This window comes from Maniola jurtina, chromosome 7, assembly GCF_905333055.1.
Source record: "Maniola jurtina chromosome 7, ilManJurt1.1, whole genome shotgun sequence".
NCBI lineage: Eukaryota > Metazoa > Arthropoda > Insecta > Lepidoptera > Nymphalidae > Maniola > Maniola jurtina.
Window position 1 is genome coordinate 4,519,253 of NC_060035.1, and position 14,291 is coordinate 4,533,543.

The window sequence follows — 14,291 nt, forward strand, 5'->3', positions numbered from 1 at the left end:
CATGTGGCTGTCATCATCGTCAACAACACACCAATGGTCAACAAAAACATCAACAGAAAGGATTAATTTCGTAAAATAATTTAGTGTCGTCGTGGGAACTTAATTTGTTATTAAAATATAATTATATGTTTTGTATTATATTGCATTAGATGTTTAGTGTTAACTAATAATTATGGAAGAAGACGAATACGCGTGTGTCAACAGAGCACAATTGAAAATCAAGGACAATTCCGGAATAAAGAAGAAAAAGAAGAAGAAAGCTAGCAAAGAAACTGAGAAAGCTATCGAGAATGAAGTGAAACAACAAATTAAACAACAACAAGCCAGCACTGAAACTAAGACAAAAGCGGAATTAGCTTTCCTAAAAATGCAAGAGAAAATGGTAAAGACAGTTCAGTTGACTAATATTATGACTATAAAGTTTGATATATTTAAGACTAACTGATACCCGCGACTTCGTCTGCGTGGATTTAGGTATTAAAAAGGCCTGTGGGAACTATTTGATTTTCTGGGTTGAAAAGTAGCCTATGTTACTGTCCGTCCCTTTAATTATCTCTTTGCTGATTGGTTGCTAGGTTGGGGTGTGCAGGAAGGACAAACAAACAGACACACTTGCTTTTATAATATTAGTATGATAGTTAAATGGAGACATGATTAAAAAGCGTGCAATTAAGTATTTGGTGTTTTTGTACCTACTCTATTATAATAATATGCTCATATTCTTTTCAGAAAAAGCAAAGAATCCAACAAAAGGCAGAGATGACCCATAAACAGCGAGTTGAGAAGTTCAATCAACACTTGGACAGCCTCACTGAGCACTTTGATATACCTAAAGTATCTTGGACTAAGTGAATTATATGTTTTTATTATAAGCTATGTTACTGATTTTGTAGTACAATACAATACAAAGCCTTTATTGCTGATTTTTAATTTACAAAAATAGTATATGTATTTACATCTGTCCGGCAGTTCTAAATCAGCATGTCTTGTAGACGCATAGACCTCCTTCAACCTTTTCCACTTCCACCTATTTTTCCCGGTTCTCAACCGAAGTGATCCTGCAACCTTTTGTAGGTCATCAAACTACCTTTTTAGTTGCCTTCCTCTCTTCCTGATGTTGTGGAATCCATTTTGTTACGTTTTTCATCCATTTTTCTGTTGGTTCTCTTAGTATAAGACCTGTCCAGAGCCATTTAAGTTGTTTAGTTTTCTTATTTACATCTACAAACTTTGTTATCTTCCTCAAGTCAAGTATAATACATTTTCTATAAATCAGAATGTGACAGCACTTGAATGCTCATTTTGCACTGAGATATTTTGTATTTAAAGAATGCAATCATTTTATCACTTCCAATAATACTAAATGTTTTCTAATAATATAATTTTCCTATAAATGAAACCCAGAATAATATAAAGGAAACAACTTTTGTCTTTGTAAACAGTATAATTATATTTTAATTAGGTATATAAAGAGATTCTAAAAGAACATTTTCAATGGATGGTACATTTTCAATGGACGGATTCATGTTAACAAAAATACTAAAACTTATATTAGAACCTATTTTTATTATTAGCCTATTTAGAAAATTATACATTAAAGGTAAGGCACATTCATAATAGGATGTTTTTAGCTTGATCATATTAAATCCTTACAGTATCTACAGGCTTTTCTTGTATTTATCCCTACCCATATTATTATCAATGCGAAAGTGTGTATGTAGGTACGTTGGTTTGTATTTCAATCACGTCGAAATGGATTGACGTGGTTTTTCTTTTGGATGAGTATAGTAGGTATATAGACCAAAAACTAATTTTTATTCCGGCAAATCAAAGAGTACTCGTGCGAGTTTTAAAAACTTAAATCCACGCGGAGAAAGTTGCGGGCATCAGGTAGTTCTTAATAAAATGTATTGGCAATTTAATTTAAAAAAAAATGTTAGAAATCGATCTTACCACAAAAAAATAAACAAATAATTTTGAATACATACCAAAAATTGCGAAACCGGCAGGAATCGAACCTACCAACAACACTGAATACTATCATAAAAATTATAAAAATATAATTAAGTAAACAAATGTTAAATACATGTTTATTTCAAACCGACAAGATTTACTTTGCAAAAACCAATTAGTTATCAGTTATTTATGTTTTTGTGATAAATAACAGTATATTTAATTTAACTAGTCAATTCACCTTATTATGTTTAAGATTGCTCTAAAAATCACCAGGACAATATTTCCAGAGAGTCGTAATAATATAAGTACAATAATAATTCTAAATACTATATTACTTAATACTAGTCTCTCATTGTGAGTCACACTGACTCACAATGAGTGACTCAATAAGTTAAAAATCAGTGCTGATTTTTTAATGATGAATTTTATCTTCATCAGTCAACTTTAGAAAAAAAGGCAGTCAATAAATATCGCAATTATCGTGATCCGTCAATATTAATCAATATGAATATTTTTGATGTGTAAATGTGATAATGTTATTTTAATTCTAATATTAATAAATAATGAGATCAGTATCACGATATATTGCGATATTTACTTATTAAGAGGATACTTGTCAACAAGCCCCCGTCGATTTCCTACGTATGATATTATTGTTCTTATCTCTATTTGCCCTGGTTCGTGCATTCTCGGTTCCTAGATCGGTACATTTGTGATATCCAATTCAAATTGCTGTGATTGGCTGAATTTACCATGTTCTTGCTGCGACAGTGAGTTTGAGCCACTAGCGGAACAATGTTAGCCGGTCAGAAATGATTGCAATTAGTCAACCTGTTTGACGTCCGTGTTCTGTTTTCGATTACAAAAAAGCAAAAATTGTTGTTGCAATCATCAATTTTAGCAAATAGTGAAAGAGAGTCGGCCAATCAGAGGTCACAACTACCGCCACACTTTCTGTCAAACTTTGGCAGTAGGCCTGCCGAGTAATGAAAACAAATTTTTCATTCTGTCTAGGTGTAGGGTAGGTGTAGGGTTGCCACCTGCCTCTTTTAGATTTACAGGCTACCACCATCAAAAGTACGGGGTTTAGATTTGTTTACGGGAGACATTGTTTCTTATATATTGTTGTATTATTGTATTGTTTATTATTGTATTTGAAGAAATAGGCGGTGGTTCTCTCTGAAAGCTTATTTAGATATTTCAGTTTATTTGTATGTTTTGTATTTTTTCTCTGTATGTTGCCGGGTCTTGATCGGTGAACTGTGTTTGCAATGTGGTTTTAAATAAAAGATTATTTATTTATTTCAATAGCTTTTAAAAACTCTTCATTTTGTAAAACAAAATGCATGTTAACTTAAAATTACATTTAACTTGTAATTCCACCTTCAAAGTATCAATACCATGGCCGTAGCCAGGAATTGATTTCGGGAGAGGTTTTATCAGGGCCGGAACTGAATCCTGTCATGAGGAAAAATACGTTCGCTCAACTTTATGGGCTAATTACCTGGTTAGTTGAATTTCGCCTTTCAATTTGATAGTGGAATAAAATACAACAATGAAAAAGCGCAGCGCAGTGAGCGTAAGTGTTTTTGGTTCAATACAGAAAAAAATAAGTGAAAGGGAAACGAGTTTAGCCATAGCAAGATACTTCTTTACCAAAATTTTGATACTTACTATTCAGAGGTAACTTGCACCCCAGAAACGAACATAAGCTTTTTATCCCGGAAAATCCCCCACGGAATTTTTAAAAACCTAAATTCATGCAGACAAAATTGCGGGGCATACACCAAGTAATACAAATTCAAAACGCGAGTGAAGCGAGCGCGAAATGTTTGATATATTTCCAAAAAAAATTGGTAAGCAAATGCAAGAAATAGTGTAAGTATTATTTTAGGTTTAGGTTTTTGACGGTCTCCCAGACGCAGTGGCCATTTCTAAATTTCTGGTCTGGTGGGAGGCTTGGGTCATGGCTAGTTATATGGTTAGTATGGCCCTACCGGCCAAGAAATTAGACTGCACTATTACCACTAGGAGAGATTAAAGTCAAGGGCTAACTTGTATAAAAAAGGCTTAGATCCTAAAACCAACCTCCGCCTCTTTGGCTACGGCCATGATCAAAATCGAGTGGGTTTCGGCTACGCATTAAAAAAAATATGCATAAAAATAAATAAAAATCTGTCTTAGAATGTACTGGTAAAATCCTTTCATATAATAACCCACTTGATTTAATATTTAGTTACTTTGAAAATACTAATATTTGTTCATGAACACATGACAGACGAAGAGACGGACAGACGGACAGATGGACAGACAGACAGACGGACAGACGGAAAGACAGACAGACGGACAGACAGACAGACAGACAGCGAATTGATCCTATTTCCTTTTTGCTTTTGAGGTACGGAACCCTAAAAATATTTAGTTTTATTTGCCTCATATTTTATTTTCATAATTACGGGTTTCTGTATCCTGAAATACCAACCAGTAACCAGTAAAATACGGGGCCTCTGGCAACCCTACTCGGAAATCACTGTCACATTCAAGTTAATGTCAAATATTTTGTTTTCGATTACAGAAAGCTGCATCAATCATTATTAAAATATTTTATTTGTTGTGATTGGCTGAATTTTTGAGTTTCAGCCAATAAACAGACTGTTTGCCAATTAAACGTCATAACAATATAAATGCCAGAAAGTTTAACCAAATAAAACAAACTTAATGAGAACTTAGTGAGAATGCAAACGGCACACAATTTATAATACATATTATGTTAGTCGTATATAATAGATATTATAGTAGTCGTTCACTTTGGTAATAGTCAGATTGTCATCAGTAAAGTTGATATTGGTTGATGTATCGTAAATTAGGTATTGTTTCGGTGACAAATATTTTTATAATCTATTTATCTTTGAACAGAATGGAATAGAATGAAATGGAATGGAATACAATGATTAATTTTTATTCCTGTAAACTTTTAGGTAAACTTCAAAGTGTTTTTGAATGGTCAGAAAAATTTACCACTGGTTCGGAATGCCGTTCCTACGTTTCTAGGGTTTCGTACCTCAAAACGAAAAACAGAACTCTTATAGGATCACTTTGTTGTCTATCTCTCTGTCTGTCGTGTGTGTCAAGAAAACCTCTAGGGTACTTCCCGTTGACTCAAAACCATGAAATTTGGCAGGTAACCTAACTGCGTAATTTTGGCTAGTTTTTTTAATCGATAAAGAAAGTTTGCGACATTGTTCAATAAAAAATTTGGATTCCAACTCCTCAATCCTGATGTTGCAGGGGACCTGACTACTAAAGCTAATGGGATTTAAAAAGTGTTGATTATTAATTGATATTGAAGGTATCTATACCAAGTAAATACTTTGTCGTTGACCTCAACCCTGATGCTGTAAGAAATTGCATTCCTAAATCCTGGTGATCCCTCGGGATTTGAAAAGGATCATCCGTTTAAATGTTCTTACGTGATACAGAAACAAGTTGCATCCCGGGGACGGGCTATTACGGAGAGGCAACTTTTGTTCTGGGAAATGAAAGGATCGGGATTTTCAAAAACCTAAATCCACGCGAGCAAAGCTGTGGGCATTAGCTAGTTGTAAATATATTTAAAAGCTACTATAAGATAATAAATAAGGTACTTATTTCCTTATATTTTTATTGTATGGCAGCGCGCGGTTTTAAATTATAAATTGCACGTCCTGTCCTTTTCTGTAATACATTTTTTTCTCAATATCTATCGCTTTATCTCATAGCAAGAGTCCGTAAGACATAATACAGTGAATATAGGCAAAATATACAATTTTTGCAGTTTCCACGTCAGTACCTGTCGAATTTTTCTAACAGTGTAAGCAGCAGAGTTGAGTTTACCATCAAGTGTTGATATGTGGGTGTTCCATAGAAGCTTTGCATCTAACGTTATACCGAGAAACACGGGGTTCTCCTTTATTTTCAACATATGATTATTAATCAATGAATTTATGTCATTTAAGGTCCTGGTATTGGGCAGTGTGAATTGAACACACTTAGATTTCTTTGCATTTGGAATTGATTTGGAAGTAAATTGTTAGCAATAAATCAGAGAGTGACCTGTGATATGGCATTACATATAGTATAGGTACATTGTCAAAAATTATAATATTAAAGCTGTGCGTATTGCGTGAGGAATTGCGTATTGCGTGAGGAATAGGTGCAACTTGCAGGGTTTGATGCATGCGCTATTGCCAGCAAACATGAGACATATTTTTATCTACAGGCAACGTCTGAGTAGGTAACGCATACGTCTAACGCAAGTTCAAATGTACCAGTGTATTTAGTTAGACCTATCGACAAGTTTAGAGTCGGGTGTAGTTTAAATGTGGCCCGTGTGTTTAGACCAGTTCAGACTGTCAGTTCCGCCCCCCGTCACCGTCGGGGGTTGGTCGTCCCCCGCACCTCACCACCCCTCTTGCAGAAATCGAGACAGCACGAAATTTTCAAGATTTCTGGGTGTAATTTCTGGTTTTCGTAGTTCCAACATAATTATAACAATATAAAATATATAACGATAATTTTTTTACTGCATGATATTCATTAAATTTTCTAGGTCTGTGGTTTTTCCAAATTTCATTAAATTGCTTCGTTGTCTAGAAAAACGAGCACAAAGTTGGGCCTTTTTTTAAAGAAAAATACAAATCTTTGAACCCCTGTAATTTTAAAACTACATATTTTTAGAAAAATCTAAAACACCACAGACACAGATATTAGTTTCTAGACTATGTCTGCAAAATTTCATGGACTTTGGTTGCTTAATATTCAAATGAAATGGGAACTACGATTGTATGGAGTAAGTGACGGAGAGAGCTCTGTTAATCATTAGAACCTTGCTAATGATATACTTACAGAAAGTATAAAAACTTAACAGCAAATCAACATTAACTATGGAATGTGCTGTTTGATTAAATTGTTCTTATAATTTCATATTTAAAAAATATCTACAAGAATATGATACATATTCATTGATATTTTTAACATAGTCACTAATCACTATTTATTAAATTACCAAAGTTAATCTTAAATTATCCACTATACTACATACTCTGCCATGGAAAATAAAATTTCTATAGTGAATATTTCACGATATGTGCTAGTGCTGTGCTGTTTTTTTTTTGTAATTGACTTAGTTTTAAATTTTTGCTGCCCAGTATTTCAAAAAGCAAGCCTTAGAAACTGGTTTAACGGTTACTGGCTGGTTGCTTTTTGTTCCTTTTGTTTTATTAAAGGCCTGTTTCACAATCGCCAGATAAACTTTATCTAACCCATGTCTAACCAATAAATTTGACACTTTCACAGATTCCTAATACAAAAACTGACATCTGGAGATTGTGAAACAGGCTCTAAGGCTCTAAATGTACGTTGCTACCGTGTTGCTACTACAAACATGACACTAATCATTGTAATAAAAACCTAAATAGAACTACCAATAGCACTGGTATAAATACTTCTATCCTACTCGCACTATTATTTCTCCAGAACGAATAAGTGAAAGAGAAGATTTTTATAAAGTTTTCTTTGGTCGCCCAAGGGTCAGTGCCGTCATCGAAATACATCGGGCATTGATCCCTCTCTCGTTCGTATTCTTCCATCTCTATGGCGACGGCCGCGCCCTCTGTATAGTTCCATGACGTCACATCCTGTTTCAAATCGCAATATGGACCCAATGCTTGAGACATAAGAACCCTGAAATTAATTAATGGGTTATAATATTTTAACTGAATTTAAAGGTTCTCTTATTTCAAGCAATATAGGATTTATTTTATAATAAAAAGTCATGAAAAATTGAGATTTAATTTTGCAATTTATCTCTTTAGCCAAATTAAAGTTAGTTACTCGTAAATACCTGTTCAGATCAGCTCTCTGGTAAACCCAACATCTGTATTTGGAGAAAGGGTCCAACTCATCATACGTAATCAGATAAGACTTGAGATTCTCCTTCCAATATCCAATACACTTCATCTTGTAATCTGGATCACTGTAAATATCTACAGGCCTACCCAGATAGTCCACAGACAAGCAATAGTTTTCCTTTATCTGTATGGTTTTTTGATCTACATCACACACTGGAAAAAGATTCAAATAGTTTTATTAATAATAATCTATTTCCATTAGTTAATAATCCATACCAATAAATTAAATGCGAAAGAGTGTTTGTCTCTCTATTTATCCGTATGTTAGGCACTGATCCAATTTTGACAATATTTGGCACAGATATTAGCTACAATCCTGGCAACGTTTATTTATTTTTATTATTTACGTACCGATAGTAATAATAATAAATATCGTAGTTACATAGTAATAAGTGAAGTGAATAGTTGTAGTGTAAGTGAACTTCCATTATAAATCAAAGCTCATCATTTTGCACTAAAGAATTTTTAAACTCATTACTTCACTAGTGGCAAAATATTTTTTATATATAAATAACGAATGTTTGGCTCATCTATACATTTTCTGAATTGATTAAGAAACAATATGGATTAATTAAGAACAGATACAAGTCTGAAGTCACAGATTAAATGCGACAGTTTTTCTGTCTATTTTAATGGCTAAACTGGCGAAACTTGATTAAAATCTGGCTCAGCAATAGCTTGCATTAACGTAACGTAACGTAATGTAACTTTAACCGCCTGTCATGCAACTGGATCTTAGTCCCAAGGAAAAACAGTAAGAATGAAGTTGCCAACAACTGATAGTTTAAAATAAAATGATGGACTTCGTCTGTGGTGGCGTTTGCAAGCGCGCGTGTTGTGCCTTTTTGGAGTGTTTTTTTGTTAGAAGTGGCCAGTTTTTGTGTTCTGCTGGTGTTTATTGGTGGTGGAACTGACTGGGAAGCGCTCTAAAGGGGCGCCGCGTGTATGTCGGTGGGCGCCGGCACAGACGAAGTCCATACTTATACATATAGTTTCCGTAACTTGTAATTAACTACAAACTTGACATTGGCTAATCAGTGTAAAGCCAGACGAAAGAGAGCGAGAAAAAAACAATGATTACCTGAGAAATCACTTATGTTCAATTTACAGTATAAATTTGGACGGGGACTTAGGGTTACACCCCCAAGTATCCTCGTTTCGAATCTGACGTCTCCTTTCTGTGTAAAGTTGAATTTTCCTGCTACTGGGCAGCGGATGGGCGACGGATCCTTCTTGAGGAATATGTCATATCGCCATTCCTGTTTATTAGGGAACTGTGTCCACGAGCATACAGTGTGGAAGTTGCTTTGTATCATGGCTAGGCCTTTGCGGAACCTAAAAATAACTTGTATAAGTATTTGACTTGATCAGTCATCAGCTACAATGTAAGTACATTATAAGACTATTTTCGTCAAGTAATTTGATTTTATTATTATCGTCAATGACCAAACATAGCTTTCTATCACATTAACAGTTATTGTCTTCACACATTGATTATTTATTTATTATTCTATTTTTTGGTGTTCTAGCTACCAACTAAGCCAGATATCAATTCATCTCTTCTTTATCTGTCTGACAATGATAAATATAGCAAAATCTTAATTAATTTAACATATTGCATTGCTTGAATGTGGACCTCATACCGGAAAATGCAGTGTTGTGACTACTAACCTACTATGTGGCTGAGTCTTTGCAAGAGACCTATGCATAGCAGTTGATGTCTATTGATTGTGACAGTGAAAATGTATAAAATAAATGGTGCTTCATATAACAAAGTCTATTGCTTGAATTTTTCAAAGCACCCTGGGCACATGCCCTCAATGTTTAATAAATCATGTCACGTAAAATGTTCTTAAAAATAGTATCTGACCTTATAACGTTGTGGTGTTGAGGCACAAAATCGAAGCACACATAGTCCTTTTGACATCCGTCAACAGTAAGGCGGGCCATCATTACTCTTGTATCACGTTGCTCCCTACAAAAGAATAAACGAAAAAGTAGTAATATGTATTACTAGATGATACCTGCAACTTCGTCCGCGTGGATTTAGGTTTTTAGAAATCCCGTGGGAACTCTGCAATTTGGGATAATAACATGCCTATGTCAATTTCCATGACGCAAGCTAGCTCTGTACCAAAATTCATATAAGTCAGTTAAACAGATTTGAGAATCCCATGGGAACTCTTTGATTTTCCGGGATCAAAGTAGCCATAGTGAATGTGAGCTAACTCTGTACCAAACATCAAAATCGGTTAAACTGTTGGGCCGAAAAAAGCTATAGCAGACAGACAGACACATACACTTTCACACTTCGGGAGGTCCTGGGTTCAATACTGGGCAGTGAACATAAACCTCAACCTTTTAGAATTACAAGCGTTTTTACACTTCCTTTAACAATGAAAAATTCATTGTGAGGAAACCTGCATGCCTGAAAGTTCTCCATTATTTTCTTAAAGTGTGTGAAGTCTGCCAATCTGCACTTAGCCAGTGTGGCATGGCCTTAAACTCTTCTCATTCTAAGAGTAGACTAGCTAATAACTGACAATCAAAAAGTGTACAATAGTACCTACTTTGATTAAATTACCATTTGATTTTGATTTTGACTGTTAATCATAATTTTTACGATCGAATTGTATTTACCTGCATACATAAATAGTGCGTCTGTACCGGCCCTCGTCAGGATAGTAAGTTTCGATGATGTGAGTCTCGTTAATGAACACATCAGCATCTATGTTGGCTGTGTTGATCCATTCGCCAGAGAAGTTTTGCGGCAAACGACATCCTGGTTCCACCACTTCAGCCTATAATGAGATAAGAGTTTGTTTCATAATGTGCTCTGTTAATCAAAAATAGACTGGACAAACATTTGGAAAATATGAAGCACTTCTGATATAGACGCATCAGCAAAAGCTGCTTAGTCTATTATAAATGATAATTATAATAATTAAATAATCAGTCAATTCTTGTGCATTCTACCAACTGAGTACAATTTACTTAGCCAGTGTGGCGAATTCTGTTGCACACAATTTTTAAGCAAAAATGACTTTACTTTAGCGATTGTGTATAACAGAAGTAGCTGTTTATAAAATTTTAGGCTGTAAGCACTGCGTGAGCTGAATTGTACTTTATTGCGTCGTAAGAAGAGTCGCTATTTATTGAAACGTCTTTGCGGTGTGAGCCTTCTGTACCTGTAAGATAGCTTTTTATACTTCCTTATAGCTATCAAAGCTATAGCCGTTTGAAGCACAGAATATATGCTGCGGTTTAACTTACCTTTACAGGAGTAACTCTGTATCTCTCTGGAGACTTTTCCACAGTCTTCAATATATTGCACTCTGGGGTGATGGAGGCCCCAATGTACAAATCATCATCTCTGTTCTTTAGGAAGCACCTGTACCTCTCATCTTTACGAGATTCCTTAGTGTTGGCAACAGCAAAGAAGTGGTTTTTGTTGACAAACCAATGCCCTGTGAAGTTTAAATTAAATTAGATTTTTAAAAAACCTAAACGATCTCATGATAAATAAAATTATAATTCAATAGATAGATTAGAGATACTTCAGCTGTTTCAGAATATCGTACTAAGAGCAATCTCTGGAGCACCATGATTTACACGAAATAATGAAATCCACAGATACTTAGAAATGCCAACAATCAAAGAGGAAGTGCACACGTATTCCAAAAAGTACAAGCTTAGACTGGAAAAACATCCTAATACACTGGCACAGAAATTGCTTGTAAACCCCAACACTAAACGCCTTAAAAGATGGCACATATTGGAATTGGACGAGAGATGATGCTCCATAATTTATAGCACGAAACGGGAGGACATTTATTGGAATGCCCCCTAAACCAATTAACAAATTTTCACAACTCCCCACATCTGATTATGGCCGGAGGGCAGATCGCAGATGGACATATTGGAAAAAAAATCAATAGATTGGTTTTTATAGAGGTATACTATAGACTAGAATATTTATGAATAATTTTCTCACCAAGGCAGCTATATTCAACAACACCATCAAAGGTGCCAGACATGCCTGGGCACTTTCTATAAGTAATGTTGAACTTCTGATTGGTAATCAAGAACTGTGTGCCAGCTGTCTGGCAGGATTTAATCTGTGCATCAGGATGGTTGCATTCACCAGTAAATCGAAAACGATTCTGATAGGCAAACTGCCACACTCCTTCCAGCGATGATCTACAATTTACCTGTCATATGGGCAAAACATGAAATTATCATCTCAAAGTTAAGATTGATTGTCAAAATTGTACCATGGTACAGAACCCTTCATGTGCGAGTCTGACTCACACTTGATTGGTTTTTTTTTTAATTTCTCTGCTTTCCCTAGATAAAGTTAGTTCTAGAAAGAAGTTCCATAAATATATAGTATCCTGTATGCTTCTACAGGGTGCTCTTAAGCTTTTTCTGCCAAATAACATTACCAACGTTAAGAAACAAGACAGACAAATAAAGAGGTAACAACTAACAAACAAACAGATACACTTTTGGATTTATAGTATATATTTGAACTTACTGGAACAGAGTTTTCCGAGAACAATGTAATAAGATTCTGATCAGGATTAAGGCCCCTGCACACTCTGTCAACAGTTGGCTCTTCATCAGCAGCCAAGTCCACACAAGGTGTTTCAATTTTCTCCAGCACATTGACAGTTCGCACTATGAGCTTTACACAGTAGTAGCAGTTGGTGTACTGGAACACCATTGTGTAGTTCACATGATAGTCTGCCCTGATGTTTACACACACACCTCTGTAGATATAAGAAAATACTTTATTAAACAACAAACTATAAATATTTGACAACCTTCAGGAATAGAAATAGAAAGGTTTGTATTCAAATGAACTTTTACAAGTGCTTATTAATCATCACTAAATTCCACCACTGGTTTAGAACACTCTTCCTACTGAGAAGAACCAGCAAGAAACTCAGCAGTTACTCATTTCAAATTACAATATTATCACATGTATATATAATTGCAGTTTTGCACATAGCTTGAGAGTGATGCAAGTGAGATCCAAATTATTTTATCATTTACTGTGCTATTATCATTGATCAATCAATAAATCTCACAAGTGGAAGAGCCCATGTTTCCCAGTAGGGGCAATTTTGGAATAGAATAATTATGTTTTTATTCAAGGAAAATTTTACAAGTGCTTTAGAATTGTCAAAATAATTTATCACTGGTATTTATAATTCTTCTATATTTATAATACTTCAGTTGTGGCTAGTTACCCTACAGGCATAGATGTTTCACCAAGCCATCTAAATTTCCAATTATGCTCTAGATAGACTCCAATAAGTTTAGGTTTAATAATAATTAGGCTCAGCTTTAGTAATGTGCCCTCGGCGGAGTGGAGTTTGCAAGTCAAAAAGAGTGATTCATATAATTTACAAGATATTAATTTTTTAGATTTCTAAGTTAAGGTTTTCTAGGTATTTTAAGATTTTCTTAACCTGGAAATTACAAAATTTTAAAAATTAATATCTTGGTAACTATCATGAATCGCTGCTTTCAGTTTGGAGCCTTTCTGGCTTATGCAGGTAAGCTGTCAGGTATGACAGAGTGTAGCCAGAAGTTAAGACTTCTAGTGACTAGTGACTGGTGAGATCACAATTTAGTGTAATCGAATAAAGAAAGAATGTGTCTACACAACTAATCTTTAAAAAACAAGACTATTAAATCAAATTCTCATAATCATTGATTGTAGGTAGACCTAAATAAGAATTTTTAGGCAAATAAAGACATGATCACTGAAGTTTTATTTACCTTCCAGTCATCTCATTCGCATTAATATCAGTTATTGTCTGTTGTCCATTTTCAAAAGAGAACCATGTATTCCTCAGGACTATAGGAATAGTGCACTCTCCCGAAGTCGATACTGCAATACATAAAAACATTATTGGGCGTATCCACTGAAATGACTGTTAACGAATTACTTCAAATTATACACTCACCAGCACAACATGCTACCAAAATTAAGATAAACATGTAACGTAATAAACCCATTTTATTTGAACATTTATTAAAATATTAATAGTTACAGGATTAAACTGAAAAATTATAGCGGACAACGAACACTCGAAAAAATTCACAAACTGGTCTCAGGTCTGTGTCTATACTCTGTGTTAACTTTTTTTACAAGTACCAAAGAGTCGTGTACATTTTGTGTGTACATTGTAGGCAATGATTGCAAGATCACACTGGAACTGGATCTAGGAAGGAAATAAAGGGAAATAGGAGACACCAATTGTAATAATTCCTATGTCATTACCTATTTCCCCTTTTTAAAGGAACATACCGTGCCAAAGGTACCAACTCAACTTACCAGTCGAATCGGGACGTGTAGAGAGTACGAAATAGAAC

The 14,291-nt window shown here is 34.7% G+C and overlaps 2 protein-coding genes and 1 long non-coding RNA gene across 4 annotated transcripts; 1 reads left to right on the plus strand and 2 right to left on the minus strand.

The window, feature by feature from the left end:
* LOC123867027 (protein FAM32A) lies at window positions 1-916 on the plus strand. Its single transcript, XM_045908869.1, has 2 exons — window positions 1-382; window positions 730-916. The coding sequence occupies exons 1-2, from the start codon at window positions 173-175 to the stop codon at window positions 850-852; spliced, it is 333 nt and encodes a 110-aa protein (XP_045764825.1). The 5' UTR covers window positions 1-172; the 3' UTR covers window positions 853-916.
* Window positions 917-1,167: 251 nt separating this feature from the next.
* LOC123867030 lies at window positions 1,168-2,555 on the minus strand. Its single transcript, XR_006796313.1, has 2 exons — window positions 2,227-2,555; window positions 1,168-2,194 (listed from the first exon to the last, which is right to left on the minus strand). It is a non-coding gene; the product is annotated as an uncharacterized LOC123867030 (long non-coding RNA).
* Window positions 2,556-6,927: 4,372 nt separating this feature from the next.
* LOC123867022 lies at window positions 6,928-14,044 on the minus strand. Of its 2 annotated transcripts, XM_045908864.1 has the most exons (11): window positions 13,883-14,044; window positions 13,695-13,806; window positions 12,442-12,676; window positions 11,899-12,115; window positions 11,178-11,371; window positions 10,545-10,705; window positions 9,775-9,879; window positions 8,986-9,239; window positions 7,838-8,057; window positions 7,372-7,677; window positions 6,928-7,221 (listed from the first exon to the last, which is right to left on the minus strand). In XM_045908864.1, the coding sequence occupies exons 1-10, from the start codon at window positions 13,932-13,934 to the stop codon at window positions 7,389-7,391; spliced, it is 1,839 nt and encodes a 612-aa protein (XP_045764820.1). In that variant the 5' UTR covers window positions 13,935-14,044; the 3' UTR covers window positions 6,928-7,221; window positions 7,372-7,388. The 2 variants fall into 2 exon arrangements, with proteins under 2 accessions (XP_045764820.1, XP_045764819.1); XM_045908863.1 differs by having other exon boundaries at window positions 6,928-7,677.
* Window positions 14,045-14,291: the final 247 nt, after the last annotated feature.